At 33.0% G+C, this 22,824-nt stretch overlaps 1 protein-coding gene across 6 annotated transcripts in view; it reads left to right on the top strand.

Moving 5' to 3' along the window:
• The window catches only part of LOC145283728 (uncharacterized), a 252,063-nt gene that overhangs the window by 203,187 nt on the left and 26,052 nt on the right, over positions 1 to 22,824 (top strand). For 3 of the 6 annotated variants that reach the window (XM_080132783.1, XM_080132781.1, XM_080132779.1), the window contains 3 exons: positions 4,208 to 4,229; positions 16,280 to 16,387; positions 21,536 to 21,588. In XM_080132783.1, the coding sequence (XP_079988909.1) occupies positions 4,208 to 4,229; positions 16,280 to 16,387; positions 21,536 to 21,588 (183 nt within the window). The remainder of the gene's footprint in view (positions 1 to 4,207; positions 4,230 to 16,279; positions 16,388 to 21,535; positions 21,589 to 22,824) is intronic. The other 3 variants (XM_080132782.1, XM_080132784.1, XM_080132780.1) reach the window with 1 other exon arrangement.

Below are 22,824 nucleotides of genomic sequence, written 5' to 3'. Positions count from 1 at the left end.
ATGAAAATTAACTACTACTACTACGGTCCACTCAGGCACTATTACCAATGGTATTTTATAAGGGTGTATTGAAGAAAGAAACCTGGCAGAGTTCAATAAAAAATCGATTGGTCAGTATTTCCAGTGCGGCCGTAGCCGGGATTTGACACTACTACACGAGTAGTGTAATTCAAACTTTGTCCGTAGCTCAAATACTTGATGCTTCGCCAGGGCTATCAAGGGTATTTTTTTTTTTTATCGTGACGCCATCACTAGACGGAGTGCCTACCACAGCTTAAACGAGTCCCATCTACGCTCAAGAGAAGGATAGACCGTGCCAATTTCTCAACCTGGTATTTTACCTCACGGTACATACAGCATCTCACCTTCCCAAATGGTCACCCATTTGGTATTGGCCAGGCTCAATGTTGCTTAACTTCGGTGATCTGGCTAGAACCGGTGTATCAGCGTGATTGTGCTGTATTACGGCACAATCACGTTGTTCAGTATAGTTAACAAGAAAAACGGGTTAAAAAAAATAAAATAAATAGACAACGAATATCTTTTACCAAAGGCAAGAAAATTTACTTTTCTACCTACCTGTATCATTTCACGTATGGATACTGATTGTAAGATTCTTTATCTGTAAAATTGTTTCCATCACTTTTAATGTCACGTTTGAGTCATTTTCCAAGATGGCGACCAATTTGTTTGGAAGCTTCTTGCTAATTTCAGGTTTAAAAGTTAGTAAAAAAAAAAAAAAGGTTAGTGGAACCATAAGCCTAAGTCCAAGGTGTTTGCCAGTTGGATTAGGGTCAACTTTTTTTTTTTTTTACTATTATCTTTTAAGCTTAAAATAAATATTGATTAATTGGAACAACCCGTGCTGTATGATCTGTCCAGATAGTAGAAAGATCTTTCCTTTTCTTTCCCAATTATTGTGTACTCAACTTTGTGCCATGCAGTAAAAACATTGCAATAATCATTTCAGAAACTTTAAAATTAGTCATCCATTTGTGATTATAGTGTAGTGTAGCAGAAAATATTGTTTGTATTGGAAATTTAAAATCATTGTTTATTCTTCAAGTTCTTAATATCTTCAAATACCAAGACTGCTACAAATAAGGTAAGCTCCCTCTACTAGGCTAGAAAATTACTCTCACCAGAGAGTACTATTGACCAATCTCTGACCTCTGTCCCATTGCTATAATGTTGCATCCCTATACCTGCTTTATAAGTATTTTACTGAAATGTGCTCTGATGAACTCATACTACTTGTGCCCCCCTCATAGTACATACTTCCTAATAGCCCGACAAGCAGCAAAATCCCACCCCTTTAGTGTTGAGGTTCCTAGATGCTGAAAAACCTTCTACTCTAATAGCTTCTTCCTCCAGATTGCTAGACTTTGTAATTTCTTCCCTGTTTCCTGCTTCCCTGACTGTACTAACCTGCAGAAGTTTAAATGTAATGTGAACAGACGTCCAGGTAGGTGAAAAAGAAAGGATGATCATGTTAAAGACATGGAAGATGTTCGAGATCATGTTAGAGACGTGGATGACGTCACAGCCGTAATGAGAAGCCACGTGTGGTGGAAAAATGAGGAAATAAATGTCATTGTTACGAAATAAAAGGAGTTCAGTTATTACTTGTCTTGGGTTCAAATCCCCATAGTTCCTTGTTAGACTCAATCCCAAATAGTAGCCCCTTACATCCAAATAGTAAACAAATTATATGTTTATCTATTAAAATTGGAATTCTTACTATGACAGAAGACCAGGTGGTCCCTTAGTTGTCACCTGTCAGCTTCAATGATTTCCGTCAAGAATCTAAGTAAATGCTGTAAAAAAAAAAAAAAAAGTTTAAAATTAAATTATATTTCTGTTTTCTCAACGAATTTAACAAAAACGTTATCTTTATTTTTTAAGTTTATTTTTAGTTCGCCCCTTTTCCATCTCGGAAAGATAAGAAAATTCCAGATTCCGTTTTTTTTTGTTTTTTTTTCCAAACAAAAATGCCTCATCACCAATCAAGTGATCACAGTGACTTCATTTTTTGTACCTTTATCTTACGATGACGACTTAATTTTATTCTTAAAATATATGTTTCATCTGCCTGTTTCTATTTCGGGAAGATAAGAAACTCCAAATTTTGTCTGAAGATAAGATTGCTTTGCAACTCGTCATTTGTGATAACCAAACATCATTTGGTTGGGCAGCGTTTTTGTTTGTTTATTTTTACTCTTTTTTACCCAAAACAAAGCATATTGCTACTCGAACTTAAAGGGCTACTATTTTGGATCATGTCTAATAGAGGACTATGGGGGAAAAACACCATTGAACAACTAAACGGACTTGTCCTGTCTAGTAGTACCATCTTGATAAGGGCGAATTTCTTCGGCAAAATATATCATTATATAAACATTATTTTTAATTGTTTATTCTTCGCGTTGGATGGCTTCAAAACATATTTTTACATACATGTTCTATTTTGATATATATATATATATATATATATATATATATATATATATATATATGTTATATGGAAGGGGTTATCACCCAAAATATAACCGAATCTATGAAAACCCTTTATTATTTTACTTCTTACATATCTGGTGTTTGTCCTCAATGACAGTTATCCCTATCTACTAACCAATTTCTGTTTGAAGTCCCTCTGCACCATGGCAATGTTAAACATGAGGTCAGGTTTTAACAGGGGTGATATTCAACTCACCGCACAAAGATGGGACGAAAATAAAAACTATCCAAATCTTAACCCTTATCCCCGAATGGCTTCTGGGCCGTGATAAGCGGTGACTACCTTGTAAAAAAATTAAAAAAAAAAAAGGATTTCTTCTCAGCTGACTTGGGACAGAATAGAGGAGATGCTATATTTTGAATGCCAGCTATACAGTAATAGATACAGTAGCCAAAGTTGGAAAGTTGAAAGCATTTCTTGAGCGCCTTATTTTAAAAAAACTGTAGAAGTTGCTGTTAACATATACTTGTACTAGCAGCGCTACCCAGCGTTTCTCGGGGATAAAGTGTAACATATTTTTTCTATTAAAGCATCTACCTCTTCCTTATCTTTTTCCCTCTCCCTGTTTTCCTTTCCTTCTCTTCACACCCACTTTCTTCTTCGCCCAGCCCATTCCTTTCTTTGAACCTATGCAACACACAGACAACTCCTTTTTATAAATTGACATAAGGGAAGTAACTCCTTGATTAAAAAAAAAAAATCAGAATTATTTCTTTTTAATTAGTCCATAAACTGATTGAAAAACCCGCCCCCCCCCCGCCCCCACTCTTCCCTTCAGCTTATGGTCAAATAATGGATTTTTTTTTTTTTTAGATATTATTCATCCGGGAATATGCTGAAATAGAAGATAGTAATTTTTTATATTTGATATTTGTTTTTGTTTTTTTATTTTTACCTGGACATACAAACATACACACAAACATCTATATTGGATTGAAAACGGCACTAACCCTATGCAGGTTTAACCGGCTTCCTCCAATGGAAGAAGTTTCATAGTCGTATGAAATTTACAAGCAATCTTCAGTCGCATGTATATCCCCGTTAAGGGAGATGACGACATTAGGTTTTTGCAACTCTTGCAGGGAGGTGTTGATGTCCTACATATAGCGACTGGAATTCCCAAATTGGTCACCCATTTTAGTAATGACCCAACTCAATGTTGCTTAACTTTGGCGATCTAATGAGAACCAGTGTGTCAACGTGATTATGCCTCCCTTTTTATGATGGATTATTAAATAAGCATATAAGTAAAATGTTTAAATAGATAATTTTCTGGTTTGGTTGGGTTTATCATGATTCATGATTTATGAATTGAATTACACTATAATACTATTGAGAAAAGTATAAAAGCAACTTGTGTTTAAAGAATTGTTTACATATGATGTATAACAGATTAGTAAAACTAAATTGCATTTGGAGGATTTGTTTCATTAGAAAAATTTATACTCTTGAAATCTATTATTTTACAATACGGTTTGACTATAAGTAATGTAAATTGTGATTACTCAGCAAAAAATTCCTTCCCCAGCAATATATATATATAAAAAGAGATTTGATCAAGTAATGAGTTCTGAAGTGTTAGTATTATTTGACAAAAGGTCTTAATAGTCAAATCAGCTGAACCCCTGAAGAGTTTTTCTTCTTTATTGGCTAAGTCTTATCCAATCAAATGCTCTCTTCTTTTTCCAGTCTTTTCAAGACCCACTTGATGGTAAGTTTGTTTTTTGTTTTGTTTTTTTAATTACAGAATACTCATTCAAAAAAATAAAATATCTCTTGATTTAAATGCACCACTTTCAGTCCAAAAACTGTCCAATTATTGTCTTACTGGAGATTCATTGCCTCCATCTTGGAAGTTATGTTTTATCTGCCTTTCTTTGTCTGTTAGCATTTTTCATTGTTATAATGATTCATCAGATCCTAATAACAATTTGGCTACCAGAGGAGACGTGTCTTTGAAAAAGGAAGTGTCTATTAAATAGTAGTCACCTGGATATGGTTCTATATTTAAGGCATTTTTAAATATTCCTTTAACACCAATAAAGTTTTCATCAACAATAAATGCCGAAGCTGCACATTAGGGACGCCACAAAAATCGTACATGTTTAACAGACAATTTTTTTTTTCAGATACTTATCTATATTTATACAAAGTTAGCTATGTATATGTATATGATTCTCTCCCAAACATTATCTGAGCCTTGTGAATTTTGGGACATAGCTGTTAGGCATAGGAGATCGTAATGTGGGCTACATTTTATTTAATTTAGTTTTATGCAAGGGGATGGCAGCCCTTTGTGAAAATTCAGAGAGTTCTAATGAAATTTTAACAATAGTAACTATTCTCCAAATTTATTTTCTTTTTTTTGGGGGGGGGGGATATTTTAAAAGCTTTAAGGGATTATAATGTGAAGACAACCTTCCATTTGAAAATTCAGATATATTACATTCCCATAAAATTTTTCTCCATAATCATTTGTAACTAATTATACAAGATTCCTTGAATCTCAATTTCTTCTTAAGACCCCCTGAGGCTTTAACTTTTAGACGTTGTCTAGAATCTAAATCATGCAACTGATTTTGATAACAATTAAAGTTTTTAGACATAGCATTATGTTTTGATTTTTATATTTGTAAGGCGATATAAAAGTGGTACAAAACTATTCTGTTTAGGAAATTAATTTTACCTATCCTAGGACGGGTATTTTAGTTTAATCATAAGACGATGAAATGTCACCTCAAAAAGAACAAAAACAAAACTTTACGGCGTAGATTTTTTTTTTTTTTTGTTAATTTAATATATAAACTTTAATTCTTTATGATTAATAGTCGCTTATTGCTTTCAAAACCAAATGAGATAAATGTAAACCTCTTTTGGTTTGTCACAGGGGTTGGCAACCTCCATCTCACAGGCCAAATCCAGCTCTCGAGTTCATTTTGTTTGGCCTGCCATCTTACTCAGTACACAATATAAATATAAACAAACCAAACCACAGCAATTGTGTTTTGATGTAAAATTGAATTTGTTTTTTGTTTCTTTCTTTCTTTCTTTCTTTCTTTCTTTTGGTTCATTGTAAGAGTAATTTGTTTTATTTTTGCAGTAAAATAGAAATTTTTTTTGTAAAATATGGCTGTAATTTTTCTTTTCCTCTTTTTTGATCTTCCTGTAGTAAAATAAGTGATATCGTTTAAATATAATATTTTTTCAAATGCACGGAAAATTTATTTACATATTGAATAACATTGTTGTCCTCTATGACAATGTAGCCAAAGCCGTTTGGCGTTCCTCCTACAATCAGTATAGCTTTTTGGCCTCCATGTTCCGAATGGTGGCCGACCCTTAGTTTATCAGAACATTTCATTCACTCTGCTTATTTATGATTTTTCTCTTCTCTTTAATCATTGAAGAATTGATGTAAAAAGTTTTTGACTTGTAATGGGGGTATGAGACGAATGGATTCGCGAATCATTTTTATAACCAACGGCTGTGCTAAACAACCAATCAAAACGTCGCAAAATTATTATAAAAATCGTCGAATTTTGGATTCAGTCAGTTCACCATTTGCTATGTCACAGACCGCATTTAATTCTACGCCGCCATCTTCGTTACTGATCTGAACTACGCCGCCATCTTGGTTATTGATCTGAACTACACCGCCATCTTTGTTCAACATAATATCTCAGAACTTAAGAGGTTAACTATGCGACGGACCACATTTGATTCTTGGTCGCCATCTTGGGTACTGATCTGAACTAAGCCGCCATCTTTGTTCAACACAAATGTCTCAAAACTTAACAATTGAGGATTGAACATTTATCAAATATTTTATCACAATTAAATAAACAATATAATTGAATCATCCATCAATGGGCAACAGGCATAGATGTCCAATATTAGGTATGTTATATAAGTATAAATGCATATATATCAGTAATTATATAAGTTTTAGCTGTTTATATTATTGCTTTCTATAATTACACAACAAATGAGGCATGCAGTTATTATGACTACAAAGGTAGAATATAGCAATTTATAAATATAGCGACTTTTAAAAGTCTATTGGTCTTTCATGTAAAAGCATAAGATAGAAAGATATCACCATTATATAAACGTAATAGACATTCTAGACACACTAAATAACATTAGAATGTAATAATGCTAAAAAGGCTCTAATTGCTACACTCTTTCTTTCTCTGTCTCGTTTGGATTTGCTTTCTTCGTCACTTCTAAAAGCAAGTAAGTTTTCACAGAAACGTGTTAACTCTAATTATTTTCAACTAATGGCAAATCGTTTCAAACCACCAAAAGTAACGAATCTATGTAAAAATAATAAGTCAGGCAGAAACTTAAATAAAACAATATAAACAAAAGTTAGAGAGGGAGAGAATTCTCAAACCAGGACCCCCAAGAACGTAGGTTCTACACTCTGTCTCCCGTACCTTTGACTGGGGTCGGAAGCAAATCGCAAAATAAAGGACTCAATGACTCACATACCAGCCTTTTTCATCTTATGCACACATTCTTACACACTAACAATAGTTAGACGAACAGAAACAAACTCTCAGCTACACACGCACTGACAAGAACAAGGTAAACCAACGCACACACATACACAATACCATGCTGCCAAATACTTACATACGTATATTCACACTATTAACATATTGACCTACACATTTCTAAAACTTGTGACTACTAACTCAATTTTCTTCAAGAAAATTTACAAACTAAAAATAACTTTTTGATTCTTATAAAATTGTAATGTAATTCTTTTTAATCTACAAAAACCCTGTTTATGTGTTAGTTAGTACTTTCTAACTGATGACCTTTCTATTCTTTCAGCGTTTCATTTATTTTGATTTTTATAAGCATGCCTGTGGATATCCTTCATTTTCTTCCTTTTCTAAAACAAGAATTCAGCTTAAATGATGGTATGATTCTTGGCAAACCCAAAGACACTACCGTCAATCGTCATCCAAAATGGTCATACCAAAATCAAGAACCACACCACAGCAGAACGCTTGAGAATCGATTATAAATCTGTGTAAATTTGAAGGAAAAAATGTAGAGATTCATTCATCAAGTCAGGTGGTTGGGGAATTATTGTTGGATTATGTTCTGTGAATTCTCTTGTTTAATCCATTTTTTTGTTTTTTTGTTTGTTTTTTGTTTTTTTTGTTTTGGGGGTTTTTGTTTGTTTGTTTGTTTGTTTGTTTGGTCACAGTGATCAGTGGCTATTAGTGTTTAGTTTCATAAGTGTAGAACAATTAAGAGAACAGGGTTTTGTCTGCAGAGAAAGCCAAGGAAAACCTAGAAGAAAGTGATCAGGATGGATAAAGAGAGAAAGAGGGATAAATAAAAACGCGGCCAGAGATAGAGTAGTTTGGAAGTCAATTTCTAAAAATAATTAAGTCAGCTTATAAAACAGATTTTAAAGCAAATGGGTACTTATGCAGAATAAGGACTATAAGAACGTTGACATTTTCTGGGAAGCTTAGATAAAACGCTGAAAGGTACTGAATGAAAGTTTCATATTTTTTTCTCTGATAACACTGACCAATCCCTTCAATGAAAAATACATTACGTATCTTATTATGAAGATAATTCAATGAAAAGTCAACTGGAAAATGAAAACGATATTCTCTTTGTAGTTGTAGAGAAAATGAAATTGGATAATTTTTACAGAACTTTAAGAAAATTAAAATTTAAATCAAGGAAAAAAAATGTTTATGGTAAGTTTCATGGATAAATATTTATTTATTTTTTTACACGCAGCTAATAGAAAACAAAAATATTTTTTTTACTTTTATTTGATCTTTTTATGATTTTTTCTTTTATTGAAGATAAGATTTTTTTTTTTTTAAATCAAAACAAATATTTATTTATGTAAACTGCCCAGAAAAATTCAGCGATAGCACTGTTCTAGTTCTGCACAAGTACTACCAAATGATTATACGATCATATCTGTGGCAAATATTAAAATGAATATTTTTACTGAAAATGCTTGCTATAAGGAAGCCAGTGGCATTTGAAGATGCTGGTTGCTGACATAGGTAACAGATCCATGTGTGGAAGGTGGAAGGTGTTAATTCTTGTCAGTTTTAGTGAAAAAAGAAAAGGGATATATATATATATATATATATATATATATATATATATATATATATATATATATATATATATATATATATATATATCAGCAGTCGAATAGCGCAACGGTTAGAAGCTCCGACTGTCATATGGGCAGTCGGGTTTTGATTCTGGCTTGAAGTAGTTGCTTGTCTAGTCGCACTGATGAGCTGCGAAACAGTACTGTATATATATAGAGAGAGAATAAATGGCAAAAAAACAATATTCCAAAATTCATGATGTTGACCATCTTATAATTTATTCCTTTAATTCAGTGGACTTTTACAATTCTTCAGTCAACTGAATTAAAGGAATAAATTATAAGATGGTCAACAGCATGAATTTTGGAATATAGTTTTTTGTCATTTAATCTCTATATTGCTCTATAATTACATTGAGGTTTTTAAATAAGGTTTGGTATGTTTATCAGTTTCTTTGCTATAGACTGAAAATTACTGAATTTCATTTTATACCCTGGCTGTCGTGACGCAACATTATAAAAATGAATCTTTCTTTATTAGCAGTATTTTTGTTTTCAGTTTTATAGAGTCCATTGATATATCTTTAACAATATTGTATTTCTCTCTCTCTCTCTCTCTCTCTCTCTCTCTCTCTCTCTCTCTCTCTCAACTGATTAAAAATTATAAAGACAGAGCAAAGAAAAAAAGATAGTTGACTGGCTGCTGCATGACCTAACGTCAGTGTTGTTTTTAAAACAACTACCAGTTAAAATGAAAGTTCATTTTTTTATATCTCATGCACTAATTTGGTCCGTTAACGATTCCAACGGAATGAATATCACAGCACTTCTTTTTACTCTAACCAGGTCGAGACCACACTGAATCCGAAGACGTCAAGTTTGGAGGATTATCTTGTGCATTTTCTGACTTTTCCACACACAGAGAAAATAAAATTGTTTTTTTAATTAAATTAGCCATAACCATATGTTAAAGAGATTTGGAAAAAAAAACTATACTTTAAATGAATTCATATTATTTTACTGAGAAAATAATTGGAAGGCGGGTAAAAGTTTTCTCCTTACTTTTTGCAGAACATATTTTTTTAAAAGGTTACTTTTTTCTTTTTCAAAAGCTTTTGTTGTTTGTTTTGTTTGTTCATGTTTTGTTTTTGTTTTTAGTTTTTTTTTAATTTTTTTGCTATTTTAATTGTTCTCTTAACTTATTGCTTTTAAGTTCTGTTTTTCGTTCCCCCCCTTTTTTCGTTTAAAGTTTTCATGTCTATTTGTTATATATATATATATATATATATATATATATAATCAGAATCCTGAGGCGAATAGGAACACAGATTATAGAAATCCTGTGGTATGAAATCTTACAAAATATTTTTTAGAGATAATATTTTTATATAAGACAATCCCAGTCAAAAAGGGAATAACTCAATATATTGATAGAGCAAATGAATTTTATATATATATATATATATATATATATATATATATATATATATATATATATATTGTTTTTTTAATTAAATTTAATTCAGAAACTCTGATGAGTCGTAGACGACGAAACACGTGTTTAAAAATAATATATATACCGCTCCCCATGTGGGGGTACCAAATTGGTTAAAGGGAAAATTATTCCCAACTCGCATTTAGGTAAAAATGCACTTTGGTAAATAATTGAATTCATTCAAAAAGTATCGCAAAAAAACAAATAACATATATATATATATATATATATATATATATATATATATATATATATAAAAATAAAAATTACAATTAAATTTACCAAAATTAAAGTATATTATAAATATTAAAGAATTAATATTTATAAAATTATCTCAGCCAGATGTAAAAGCTCGATAAAACCAAATAGGAAATAGAGCTTAAAATATGAGCAAACAGTTAATAAAATATGTTAAAAAAAACACTTTGAAATGAGTTAAGAACATTCAATCTGAAAAGGAAACACTAGATAAATGGATAGTCCTTAATCCGCGGAGTTTCGAAATACTAGATTGATATATTAGATAGATCGGAAAGTAATTTAATAATCCTTTATTTTAATTCTTTATCTCTTCTTTGCATAGCCGGTTATTTATCTGCATTTTCTGCTTTATTCTTTAAACCTTCCTATCTATCTAATATATCAATCTACCCACACTTTCATATCTTGTATGTATATTTACTTATATTTCACTATATGCATTTACTTACTTTTTTTTTCTTGCTTTTTCTTGAATTTGCAGATACCGGCCATCCTCTTCCCTTAAATGATTTTTATTTAGTTTTTTATTTTTATTTTTATTTTATATTTTATTTTTTATTATTTATTTATTTATTTATTTATTCTTTATTTTCTATTTATTTATTAATTAATTAATTTATTTATTTATTTTCCATTTAGTTTCGTCTAACAACTCTTGCTGATATTTTTTTAAGTGATGACCTGTACATTTCAGTTAACCTATATTATTTTGCCCTATATATTTTTTTCGCACCTTTAACATTTCCTGTCTGCGTCATTTTGACTTTTGTTTCCCTTTATTTTATATTTTATATTTAACTTTATCATCATTTTTTTTTCCTCTTTCTCTTCCCTGATCTTTCTTATTTATATTTATGTCTCGGAAGTAGAGTGAAAAGCATATCTTATTTTTCTTTTATTAATATTATTGGAATCTTTTCTTTTTTTCCTTGTACACTTTTTTGTGAATTATTCCATGGATTTCTGCCTTTGGATTATTATGGACCATCTTCTTCCAATTACGGTATTTCCTTGGATTTTACCTGTACAAATGGAAATTCTTTTAACTTTCTTGAAGTTTTAGATTTGGATTTTACCGTCACTGAATTTTTTATTTTCCACCAGACTATCCATTCATGTGTAATCACCTTTTTCTTTACTATATTCCCTCTGCTTCACTTTTTTTTTTCAAGTAAGATCTTTGACTTACTTGGTGTTTCATCAAATACTTCTGCATGCAAAATCTGATCCCGCATTTTGCTAATTCCTACCCTCTGATGGGAAGGAAAGTATTTCTTCGAAACTCCGCGGATTAAGGACTATCCATTTATCTAGTGTTTCTTTTTCAGATTAAATATGTTTGTAACTCATTTCAAAATGTTTTTAACATATTTTATTAACTGTTTGCTCATATATATATATATATATATATATATATATATATATGAAAATGTATAAAAACGAATACGAAAAGTATAAAAGCTTATAACTTTTCTTTATTCATTTTCTATTGATGACCTGCAGGAATAACACTTGATTCTGTTATGATTTAAATTTATATCCGAGGGCTCTTTTCAGAATAGATACTGTTCCCTTTATGGCTGCTATTTGTATTTCATTACAGCTTGGTCTTCCAGGGATTGCTTCTAAGTATTTCTGAAGATTCTATTTTATTAAGCCAGTTGCTCCTATCACAACCGGTATAATGTTTATTTCTTTCAGAGACCATATCGTTTTTAGATCATTTTTTAGGTCCTGATATTTTGTTGTCTTTTCCCGTTCAGCTCTATTAAGGCCAAAATCATTTGGGACTGTGACATCGATAATGAGCGCAGTTCTGTCGGGCTTGTTCCATATTACAATATCTGGTTTGATGGCTTAATGAAAGTGATGATCATACACGGGGGGGGGGAGAAAGGAAGAGGAAGGAGTAGTAGGAGGTATAGCAAATGAGGAAGTGCCACGTCAGTTTTAAATACATATACATACCCACATATACACATGCACACAATACATATACACATATAAAAGAAAAATTAAAAATTAAACAGGAAATAAACCCGAAGAAACGCACCTTTAACTGTCCACTATTTTGAATTCCAACAATAGTTATTATGCCAAGAGATATATGGAAATACCTTCTTAAATGAATTTTTTTTTTAAATCATCCAAGAAACCTCATTTTTCAAAAGCATGAAAAAAAAAAAAAAAGAAAATGATAAATACACAAAAAGATTGTTTTTCTTAAAATCATTTAATTATAACAAAAAAGACAATGTCAGGGCATCCTTGATCGGTCTAATAATGGATGCGATCACAGCCTATGGACTCAGCTATGTCAAGTTCAAATCCTGTCAGATCTTTCATGGTCATAATGCAGGAGGCTGATGTTTGTGACCATAATCTTACAATTACGAAAGAAACACAGAAAAATATAGCAACAGCAAAATAAAAAAAGGAATGACAAACGCAGGTGAACAGTGTAAAGAATACTTTGGGGCTGATTATTCAGAATCAGGAATCAGAAAAATTAGAAAGTTTTAAAGCATCAGAATCGATACAATGTGTGTCTATTTTCCAATGCCAAAAACGATTCTTACAATTGTCTTTTTTGTGTGTGTGTTTCTTTGGTTTTACTTAAAATCTACTTTTCCAAAGTCTCATGTATGATATGAAAAGAAACTGGAATTTTAGGGGTATATCAATCATACCAGTTATTATAGGTGCCACAGGGCTTATGGAGAAGAACCTGAAGTCCTACCTAACTAATATTTCTGGTGAACCAAGGTCGAAAGAGATCCAGGCAATTGCATTTAAAGGAACAACGAGGATACTAAAAAGAGCTCTCGGCTGGTTTCAATAAAAAGCAGGGCAATATTGGCAGCTGGTTTGGCTGCCTCATACCCAGCGTTACGATCTTCAAAGGAATAAATTTAAAAAAACAAAAAGAATAAAAAAAGAATAATATATATAATGACAAAATGATAAATATTTATTGATTTTAAATTACCACTGAATCTAAAATCTATAGATCACCCGCCCTTTGTTACATACACACAAGTGTATTTTTATGCATGTGAAAATATATGCACATATTACATGGGTTTTTAAAGTAATCCCCCCTCCAAAAAAAAACAACTCTATAACTAAATATTTAGAGATAATAAAATAATTGTAATCAGCAATTATATGGGAATCAGAAATTTAGAGCAGAATGGTGTTACTTGTACAGTTTAATCACGAAAATATCGAAGAAAGGTTATATTGTACGTATCCGTTTTGAACTGAAGATCTTCGAAAAAAAAAAAATTTTTACTTAATTTGATCGAGTAGGTTTTTGTTGTTTTTTTACAGTGGAAAAACATGTTTGTATGACAGCATGTTGAAGGTAGACATCTTTAAATTTTTTAAATTTTTGTTTGGATTTTTAGAACACGCCATGGGGAGATAACAGTTTAAAGCGCCGACACTCCCTCCCCATCTTTAATACTAGCTTTTCTTCCTAAAAATCGAACCGTTTTCTCGGTATCATAACAAATTGTTTTTTGGCTGTAAAAAAAAAAAAAAAAAAAAAAAACTACTTGATGGAATTAAGTGAAATTTTTTTTCAGAGAACTTCATTCCATAACGGATATGTATAATACAAACTTTGTTTTCGATATTTTAATTTTTTAATGTCTTGATTAAACTGTACAAGTACCCAGAATCGGTAATTGTGTCGGAATCTGGAGTCGTCCTATCACTAGTGAAGAATAAAGGTCATTTTATTGCACTGATAAGTTAGAAGAATAACAGGAAATGCTAGAAATACAAGCAGAAGTCAGTGGAACCTTAATAGCAGGAAAAACAAGATAACATCATAAAGACATTGATGTAGACATCCCTGAGGTATACAGAACTGCCTTAGATATGTAATGTCCTCGTGAGTGTCGCGAAGAGCTACATCGGCAGGAGGACGTCACCGGGTAAAAGAAAGACAGGACATTAATCATAATTAAAATGAATATTTATGAAAAGAAAAAAAAAAACTATATTCCCAATTCATTTAAATATTTGTAAAAAGAAATAAAACCAATACTCCTGCAGTTTATGGACTGTGCTTAAATAATAACCTTATTATTTAGAAAGCTATTGGGAGTGGGTGTTAACTATCATGTACTTTCATCCAACAATTTAAGAAACAGAAGATACCGTGAAAATTCAATTAAAAGCATTTGATTTCCTTATGTAACACTTTATTTCCAAAGAAATGTAATTAAAATGTAAAACTCTCAATCTGTTGGCAGATGAAGATTTTCAAAGAATTTTAAAACCAGAAATAGCTTTCTATCTGACAGTTCCATGAATTCTTTAGTAACATTACTATTAGTTTTTAAAGTTATAAAGTAAAATGTTGCATTTCCTTTTTATGTATATCAAGTACAAATGCACACACTTAAGAAATGTATAATATACTTATTCAAGTACTAGTTTAAGACTATGTATGATTACGGGGAGGTCTATTTCCATTTCAAGGTTTACATGAAATAGAACACACTCTCTCTCTCTCAAGCAAAAATAACCATCTCCTTTTGTTCAACCATTTTAGACTTCCAACAATGTCTGAATTTGCATAATTTCTCTCGCCTCATACTCAAATGGTTTTATGTTTACATACCATTGTTTCCTTACAGCAGGCACATGCTAACCGTGCCCACTTATTTCTCTGTCTATATGCACCGTTGCCACCACAAAAGTAATCAGCAGCCGATTGGTTGATCTATTTTCAGTTTTGGTTTTTGGAACAATTACCAGTAAGAACATGCTATGTTAGTCGATTACCTCCAAGCAAATGAATATTAGAACACTTTTTTCTTTCTTATTTTTACTGTAATAAAGTAGGGTGCTCATACGCTGTCATCAAATCCAATCAAATCAAATTCATTGGCAAAAAATAGTAAAGTGCAACAAGAGCTGCTAGAAAGACCTGCCTTGACAGAGTTCAAAATAGACTTCGTAGCCTAATGGGGGAGGCCCTTTTCTCTTCCCTGCAACCTCTTTCTCACAGAAGAGACGTTGCGAGCCTGCCTCTGCTTTATCGTTATTTTTGTGGCAAGTGCTCGTCTGAGCTCCAATCTATGGTCCCCCCCCTTGCCAAACTTTCATGAAAAACACTTGTCTAGCTGAAAGCACTATCAATAATTTCCCCCACTCTTTATCTGTGCCTAAACCTAAACGTAGATTCCATGAACAAAGCTTGTTTCTTAGAACTCTACACTTATGGAACTGTCTTCCGTTTGCCTGCTTTCCAGCTGATTACAATATGGTCGTTTTCAAGTCCAACGTAAACAAGTTCTTGAGCCGTTCCCCTTAAGTAATCCAATTTACCAAATTTACACTACAAACGATTACTATAATATTGTATTGTCCCATTGACTACTGTACACTCTTTAACCCTTATTCTCGAGTGGCCTCTGCCCCTTGATAAGTGGTGACTCCTATGTAAAGAGGAAAAAAAGCATTGTTAATGGCCAGTTCGAAAATATATTTAAATATATTGTCAGAATGTTTGTCCAAGATGATTTTAAATCTGAATATGGTAACATCTTTACGACCTCCTCTCGTACTCTGTTCTATAGAGCAGAAACAGAGACTGCTGTCTTTCTTTGAGGAGACAAAAAAAAAACAATGTCTTTGCTAGGTCATGTCGAGAACACAATTTGGCGCCGAGAAAAAAATTCTTCGAAAAGTAGATTTAAATTCCCATTTATGATATTATACACTGGAATCATGTTCCCTCGCACCTGCCGCTACTCAAGTTAAGTCTAGTTATCCAAAAAAAATCTTTAAGCCAGATGAAAAAAAAAAAAAATTTTTTTCACCATTGCTTCTGTTCATGCATGACGATATTTGCATTAATTTTTGTTCTTCTCTTCAGGTCGCAAATCAAGCCCACCTCTTACACTGCCTCCCCGTAAAATGCCAGCCATTCCTTCGATGACAGCCCATGATTCAACACGTCCACAGAAAAAAACAATGTCACATAGTAAGTGGCTTTAAAACTTGCGATTAAAATAATGTCCAAATATTATTATTACTATGATTATTAAGACCATTATTATTACCATTACTATTGGCTCACACGGAGGTTTCATACAGGTCATAAAGGATTTCTCCTTGAGAACAACCTGTGGTTTTCCCTGGAAGCTGAGTGACAACAAGTCTCCTCAGATTCCCAGTACTCTCCACCTCTTTCGATAACATTTCCAAATGAATTTTCATTATCACAACAGTCGCTTACCGTTGATTTCTCGCTAGCAGTGGCCACATCAATGGTAAATGGCTGTTGCGATAATGCAATTATTATTATTATTATTATTATTATTATTATTGCTATTATTATTATTACTATTATTGTTATTATAATAAACATGATTTTAATAATTTTTGTTATTATAATTATTACTATTATTAATTTTATTATTACAAGTGTTATTATTACTGACAGGACCTGTGGAAATTCCACAGCGGCATCTTTCATATGTAATATATTGCTGCTGGGCATTCTGTAGACGTGAATGGAGATCTGCGACATTATTGTAGCCCTTTTGTTAAAACTGTAAAAGTATTTGTCTAAGTAATCTGGTTAATGTAGTGCCAGAATATATCTGGTTATTACGACTTATCTGCAATATCATTATAGAACTTATTTCCACTGTATAGACACCCGGCGCAAATGGAAACCCTACAATATCATTATACCAGAACAGATACTACTCTTGGATCCTAGTTAGAAGATCAAGAAGGTATATTTTAGTTTCACATACAGCCCAAAAGTGGCATCATTTTTTTTTTTTTTTTTTTTGTACATTGCGTTTTCAGTGATCAGGAGATCCTATTTATTAAAATATAGGATAGAAGGTGCTAACATACTACAAACATTAAATTAGCGTCTCTATATAATAATTTAATGTTCATAGTATGTTATCACCTCCTTTTTAATAAATAGGATCTCCCGATCGAATGATTTATAATCTGGAAACCGCAACATACGTACATATGTACGTTAAAGGTACTACGGTATTAATATATAGACGATTATTGCTGCTACTAGTATATCACTATCTACCCTCAATAAAAAGGGGAAGGCAGTCCTGAGCAGATGGTATCATGACCACAGAACAGATACATTATTTCCCTCAAAAGGTGGGAGAATGATAACGTGCTGAAAAAACAAATACTGCACTGCTCACTCAAAAAGTAGGTAATGCCTGGAGGATGGTCTCATTACAACAGAACAGATACTGCACTATCCCTTAACACCTTGAATTAAGTATTGAAACATAATACAGGGTGGAACGATGAAATTGTTGCCATAGAAAAAAACGATGCATGGTTCCATTTTTGTTTGATGAAAACTGGTTTTCTTTCTTTGTTGCAGTAGACCATCTACTAGTTGGCCAGTTGTGTACAAATCCCAAGAGTGATAGAAACCTTCTATCATGTCTGAAAGTGACACAATGTTCAACGAGAGAGATCGGAGATGCACTGCTGCACAACTCATGTGCTCTACTGATCCAAATTATAACAACAAGGACCATTGCCAGCACCCTCAGAATGCATCGCTGGATTATTACAAATAACAAGGATATGCCCAGGGTAATAAAAACAGGGTTTCTGGTCACAGTTATGGTCTTTGGTGTGGTTTCAAGTGCGGGACACATCTTGCCACCTCACATATTCGAAGTTGGCTTTAACACCAAAATGTACCTGGATGTGCTGAAGAGTGTGGTGATCTCCGGTGCAGTAGGACTTGGCGTTGGTCACAAGTCCAAAGAGACCCAGGCTTGGCTTCAGAAGGAGAGGTACAACTTTGTACCCTTCTCTCACTGACCTCTCTCGACCTGAACCCAATGGACTACTTTGTGTGGTCATATGTCAAGAACATTACCAACAGTCAAAGTAAACAAATACCATAATTCTGTTAAACTGTTAAAATGTTGGGTCACCATTAAAGTGTTGCATGTTACTTCAGATCTGAAATCGAAGATTTACATCCGATCTGTTGCTAAGGTCACTTGAAAAATGCTGGACCATTCAGGGTTCGTACAGACTTGAGAAGTTCTTGAATTTTGATGTTTGCCCTGAAAAGGTCTTATTTCTATTATTACCTTGAAAAATCCTTGAAAATATGGAAAATGTCTTGAAAATTTCTTGAAAAGGCTTTGAAAATTACATTCTTTATGTCCAGTAAAAATTTGTGTCGGAATATTAAAAATAAAATCAAAATAAATACTATTAAATTATTTTTTTTAAGTATTAATAAAAATATGATTAAAATATTTTTTAAATATTGAAAAACATAATTAAAATACATTGTTCTGAAATTGCATAGTAATATTGTTGTGGCTACGAGAGTTATGTCCCTTTATCACAAAACTACTTTGGGAATAAAGATTCATATCTCCATCTATTTTTGTTGTCATTTATAATTTAATTGAAGGGGGCGTAAGGAGGGAGTAGTGAAGGTAGCCATAAATAAAATTACCCCCCCCTCTAAAAAATACTTTCCTTGCACGGACGGGACTCTCCAATGGCAACCTTTTTCACACCCAAAAAATGATTGTGATGTTTTAAAATTAGGTCGCCTGGGTAAAAAAAATGGACAAGCTGGCAGTCATCTTGGTTGGAAATTAAAAGCTATAAAGAAAAGTTAAAATTTTAGATGAAATAAAAGGCATTTAAAACTACTTAAAAACACCAAAAAAATGATGCAGGTAGGTTCCAAGGTAACTTTTATTGACTATGGTAACATTTATTTGTTGTATATTTGAGTTTTGACCACTTTCTTGAATCACTGTGGATTGTAAAATGAACCTCATATTTTGTTTTGAAAACTTGCATTTTGTTTGGAGAAGGCTTTTGAAAACTTTGAAAAGTCCTTGAAAATAGACATTGAAAATCTGTACGAACCCTGTCATTCTATCGGTTTAAAAAGTACCTGACTGTAGATGCAATTCTCTCCTTATCTAAGCACCAGGCACATCCTAATATGTAGTACTTGCACTACATTTGCAGAAACGTTGCTCAGATCACTCTATTGCATAGACAGAGTTCAAAATCGATTTTGAAATTTAGTGGTGGATTATCTCTTCTGTTCCTTTCAGTTCCTTTTTTTGCAAAATAGACGTTGCTAGTCTCTTTCTACTCTATTGTTATTTCCATGGAAGGTACTTCACTAAGCTCTAATCTCCGGTTCTTTCCCATAAGACATTCACCGTAAGAACTTGTCTGTCTACAACTGACAAGAACTTTCCCTTCTTTCTCCAAGAGAAATTTCCATGGATGGAGATTCTTTGCAAGGGTCTCACTTACATTACCATGGGGCTACTTCCCTGACGACTACAATATAGTTGTTTTCAAATCCAATATCAACAAGTACGTGTTCTGAACCTTTTCATAAATAATCAAATTTAGTTCATTGCATTGATTTAATTTCATCTGACAATCGTTCCAGGTATTGATCCTTATCCTTGAGTAGCTTTTAATTTTAAAGGGCAGTTGTCTGTATGTATGTTTGTATGTCCGGTTAAAAGTTAAAAATGGCAAAACAAAATACCAACAAAATTGGTATTTTGTTGATCTGTTGCTCTGGATGAATAATGTCTAAAATGTGAAAATGTTATTCATTTTTTACCCTAAACTGGCATCAGGGAAGTGGCGGGGGGGGGGGGGTCCGTTCCTATTTACAATGCCTCCCCACGAGACAGTTAGACACCAGGGTCGTTTTTTAAGGTGGAGAAAAGGAACAAAAATAAAAATTGTCTCAGTCATGAAGGATTTCTCCTCCGCTGGCAGAGAACAAGAAATTGAGGTGCAGCATCTGAAGAACAGATACTAAGGGGGGGGGGGTCTGTTTTCCTGCTAGATTATGTACTAATTAAAGGGAAGTAATTAAGTTTTTAATGAAGGAATTACTTTCCTTATACAAACTCATTCCTTGAAGAATCCATAAAAATGAGTTGTATGTGAGTGCATGTCTTGATAGAGGAATGGGCTGAGATGGGGCAGTAGAGTGCAGGGGAAACTAAAGGAGATGGAGATACATACAGATAGAAGAAACAGGAGTTTTAATAGAAATATGTTACACTTTTGCCCTGATAGTTATTTATAAATATCAAATATATCTCTGACATATTTAAAAGTAAAATGTAAATTCATATGAATCAGCATGGTCCAAGTTTGTTAACCAGCTTTTGTTGTTAGCATTCTTGCAAGAGGAACCATATGAGAGTTACCAACATCCAGGGATCTCCAAACAATGGCCCGTAGGCCAGATCTGGCCTGGCAAAGTTTTTAATCTTAAAATGAATTTAATTTTAAAATGAAAATGTGTGAAAGTAGTGTGGTGTTTTTGGTTTTTTTGTTTTTTTCCTTTTGTTTAATGATTAAAAGAATGAGATTTTGGAGAACCAGTTTCACCAAAAAAGCAAAGCTAAAGAGTAAAACGGTATCAAACACGTCCAGGTCATTGTTTGTATTTTGGCCTGCATAACTCTAAAAATTAGCAGTATGCCCTCTCCCCGTTTGAAAGCTTTGCAGACCCCTGGTATAGGCGTTTCCCTCCACTCCTCCAAGTGCTAGGAATTAAAAAAAACATGAGGAAAAAATATAACAAAAAAAGAAAATTCATCAACAGAACAAAAGTATAAAAAATTGTTCACTCAGCTACACAAAGGAAGCTGAATAGGATTGTTAATCAAGATGTGGCAAAAAAAAAAAAACCTGGACATTGGTCAATATATTTTAGAGTAAGTTTTATAAGTGGCAATGGGTTTTGCAACAGTTTACAACTATTAGGGACAGTTTATGGACTGCTTTAGGTTTGCGGCGGTTGACAACAGTTCTGAGTTAGACACAGTGGAAGGCAGATTGTGGTATGGACCAGATTGAAAAAGCTTTAGGATATCAAGATGAGCTGACGTCAATTGACAGAAAGTAGATGTGGATTTTAGCATGTAGAGGATTATTTGCAGATTATTTGCAGTATTATCACAAATTACAGAATTTTATTATCAACACACACTGCAGACTCTAATCGATTGATAAGATTACGTTTGATGGTGATATTTACGATAAGTGTTTATTTGAATCCAATTTACGTTTCATTAAAAAAATTTTATTCTTTTGCCAGGTGCTATAAAAAATCGACCACGAATAGAACCACCAAATGAAAAGCCTCTTGAAGTAAGTAAATTTCTTACAAATCTTTTTGGTATTCATCCAAATGTTTTCATTTCAAATGTTATTTCATGAATGTATAACATGATTATTGGGTCAAGTATGATAGTTAACAAACTAAGTTGTATTATTGTAACTGTTTGAATAAATGAAGTAGCAATTTCTCTTTGTTTGAAGTTGTCTCCTCTTGAATTGGGAACTCTTCTTGGTGATAATTGTTGTTATGACTTCACAAGATTTAAAGAGAGAGACACGTTTGTTGATTAGGGGTTACTGTTGTCTATAAAGCAAGACATTTGCTCTATTAAGCTGTGATGATGAAAATTTTCTAGTGTTTTGTGTAAGAATATAAATAATTACATATACAGGGTGGAATGATAAAAGTGTCGCCCTAAAGAAAACAACACTACAGCTTTATTTTTAAAAATTTCATTGAAAAAATCGATTCAGATAACTTGATTATGTAGTATGTGACATCTATTCAATGTAGTCACCTTCAACGTCAATCACTGTCTCAATAGGGTCCGAAACTAGGAGTATGCCTTTTTCATAAACGGCGGCAGGAGCTTCACGAATATTCGGTGGATGGCGGCAATCAGGCTGGCTTTGATGTTGTGGGAGGTTATGTTGGTGATGTTCTTGACATATGTAGTAATCAAGAAGTCCAGTGTAGAAGTAGTTCAACAGGTTCAGGTCGGGAGAGGAGGGGGGACCAGTGAGAGAAGGGTACAAAGTCATGGCACTCCTTCTGAAGCCAAGCCTGGGTTTCTTTGGACTTGTGAGCTGGCGCCATCCTACTGCCACACCCAAGGTCTGCTAGCGGCTACCTGATTGCACCACACTCTTCAACACATCCAGGGACACTTTGGTGTTCACTTTCAAGCCGACTTTGAAGACATGAGGTGGCAGAATTTGGCCCTTACTTGAAGCCATACCAAACACCATAACCGTGGCCGAAAACTTTGTTTTCATAACCCTTGACACATCACTGTTATTTGCGGCAATCCAGTGATGCATTTTGAGGGTGCTGGCAATGACCTGCTGTCATAACTTTGATCAGTAGAGAGCATGAGTTGTACAGTGGCGCATCTCCGATCTCATTCATTTGAACATTGTGGCACTTCCAGACATGATAGAAGGCTTCTATCGCTCTTGGGATTTGTACACAACTGGCCAACTAGTAGATGGTCTGCAAAAAAAAGAAAACCGGTTTTCATCAAATGGAAATGGAATCGTGTCGTC

The sequence above is a fragment of the Euprymna scolopes genome, chromosome 8 (assembly GCF_053919585.1).
Source record: "Euprymna scolopes isolate OS-2025 chromosome 8, ASM5391958v1, whole genome shotgun sequence".
Lineage (NCBI taxonomy): Eukaryota > Metazoa > Mollusca > Cephalopoda > Sepiida > Sepiolidae > Euprymna > Euprymna scolopes.
This window is presented reverse-complemented; position numbering and strand designations above follow the sequence as displayed.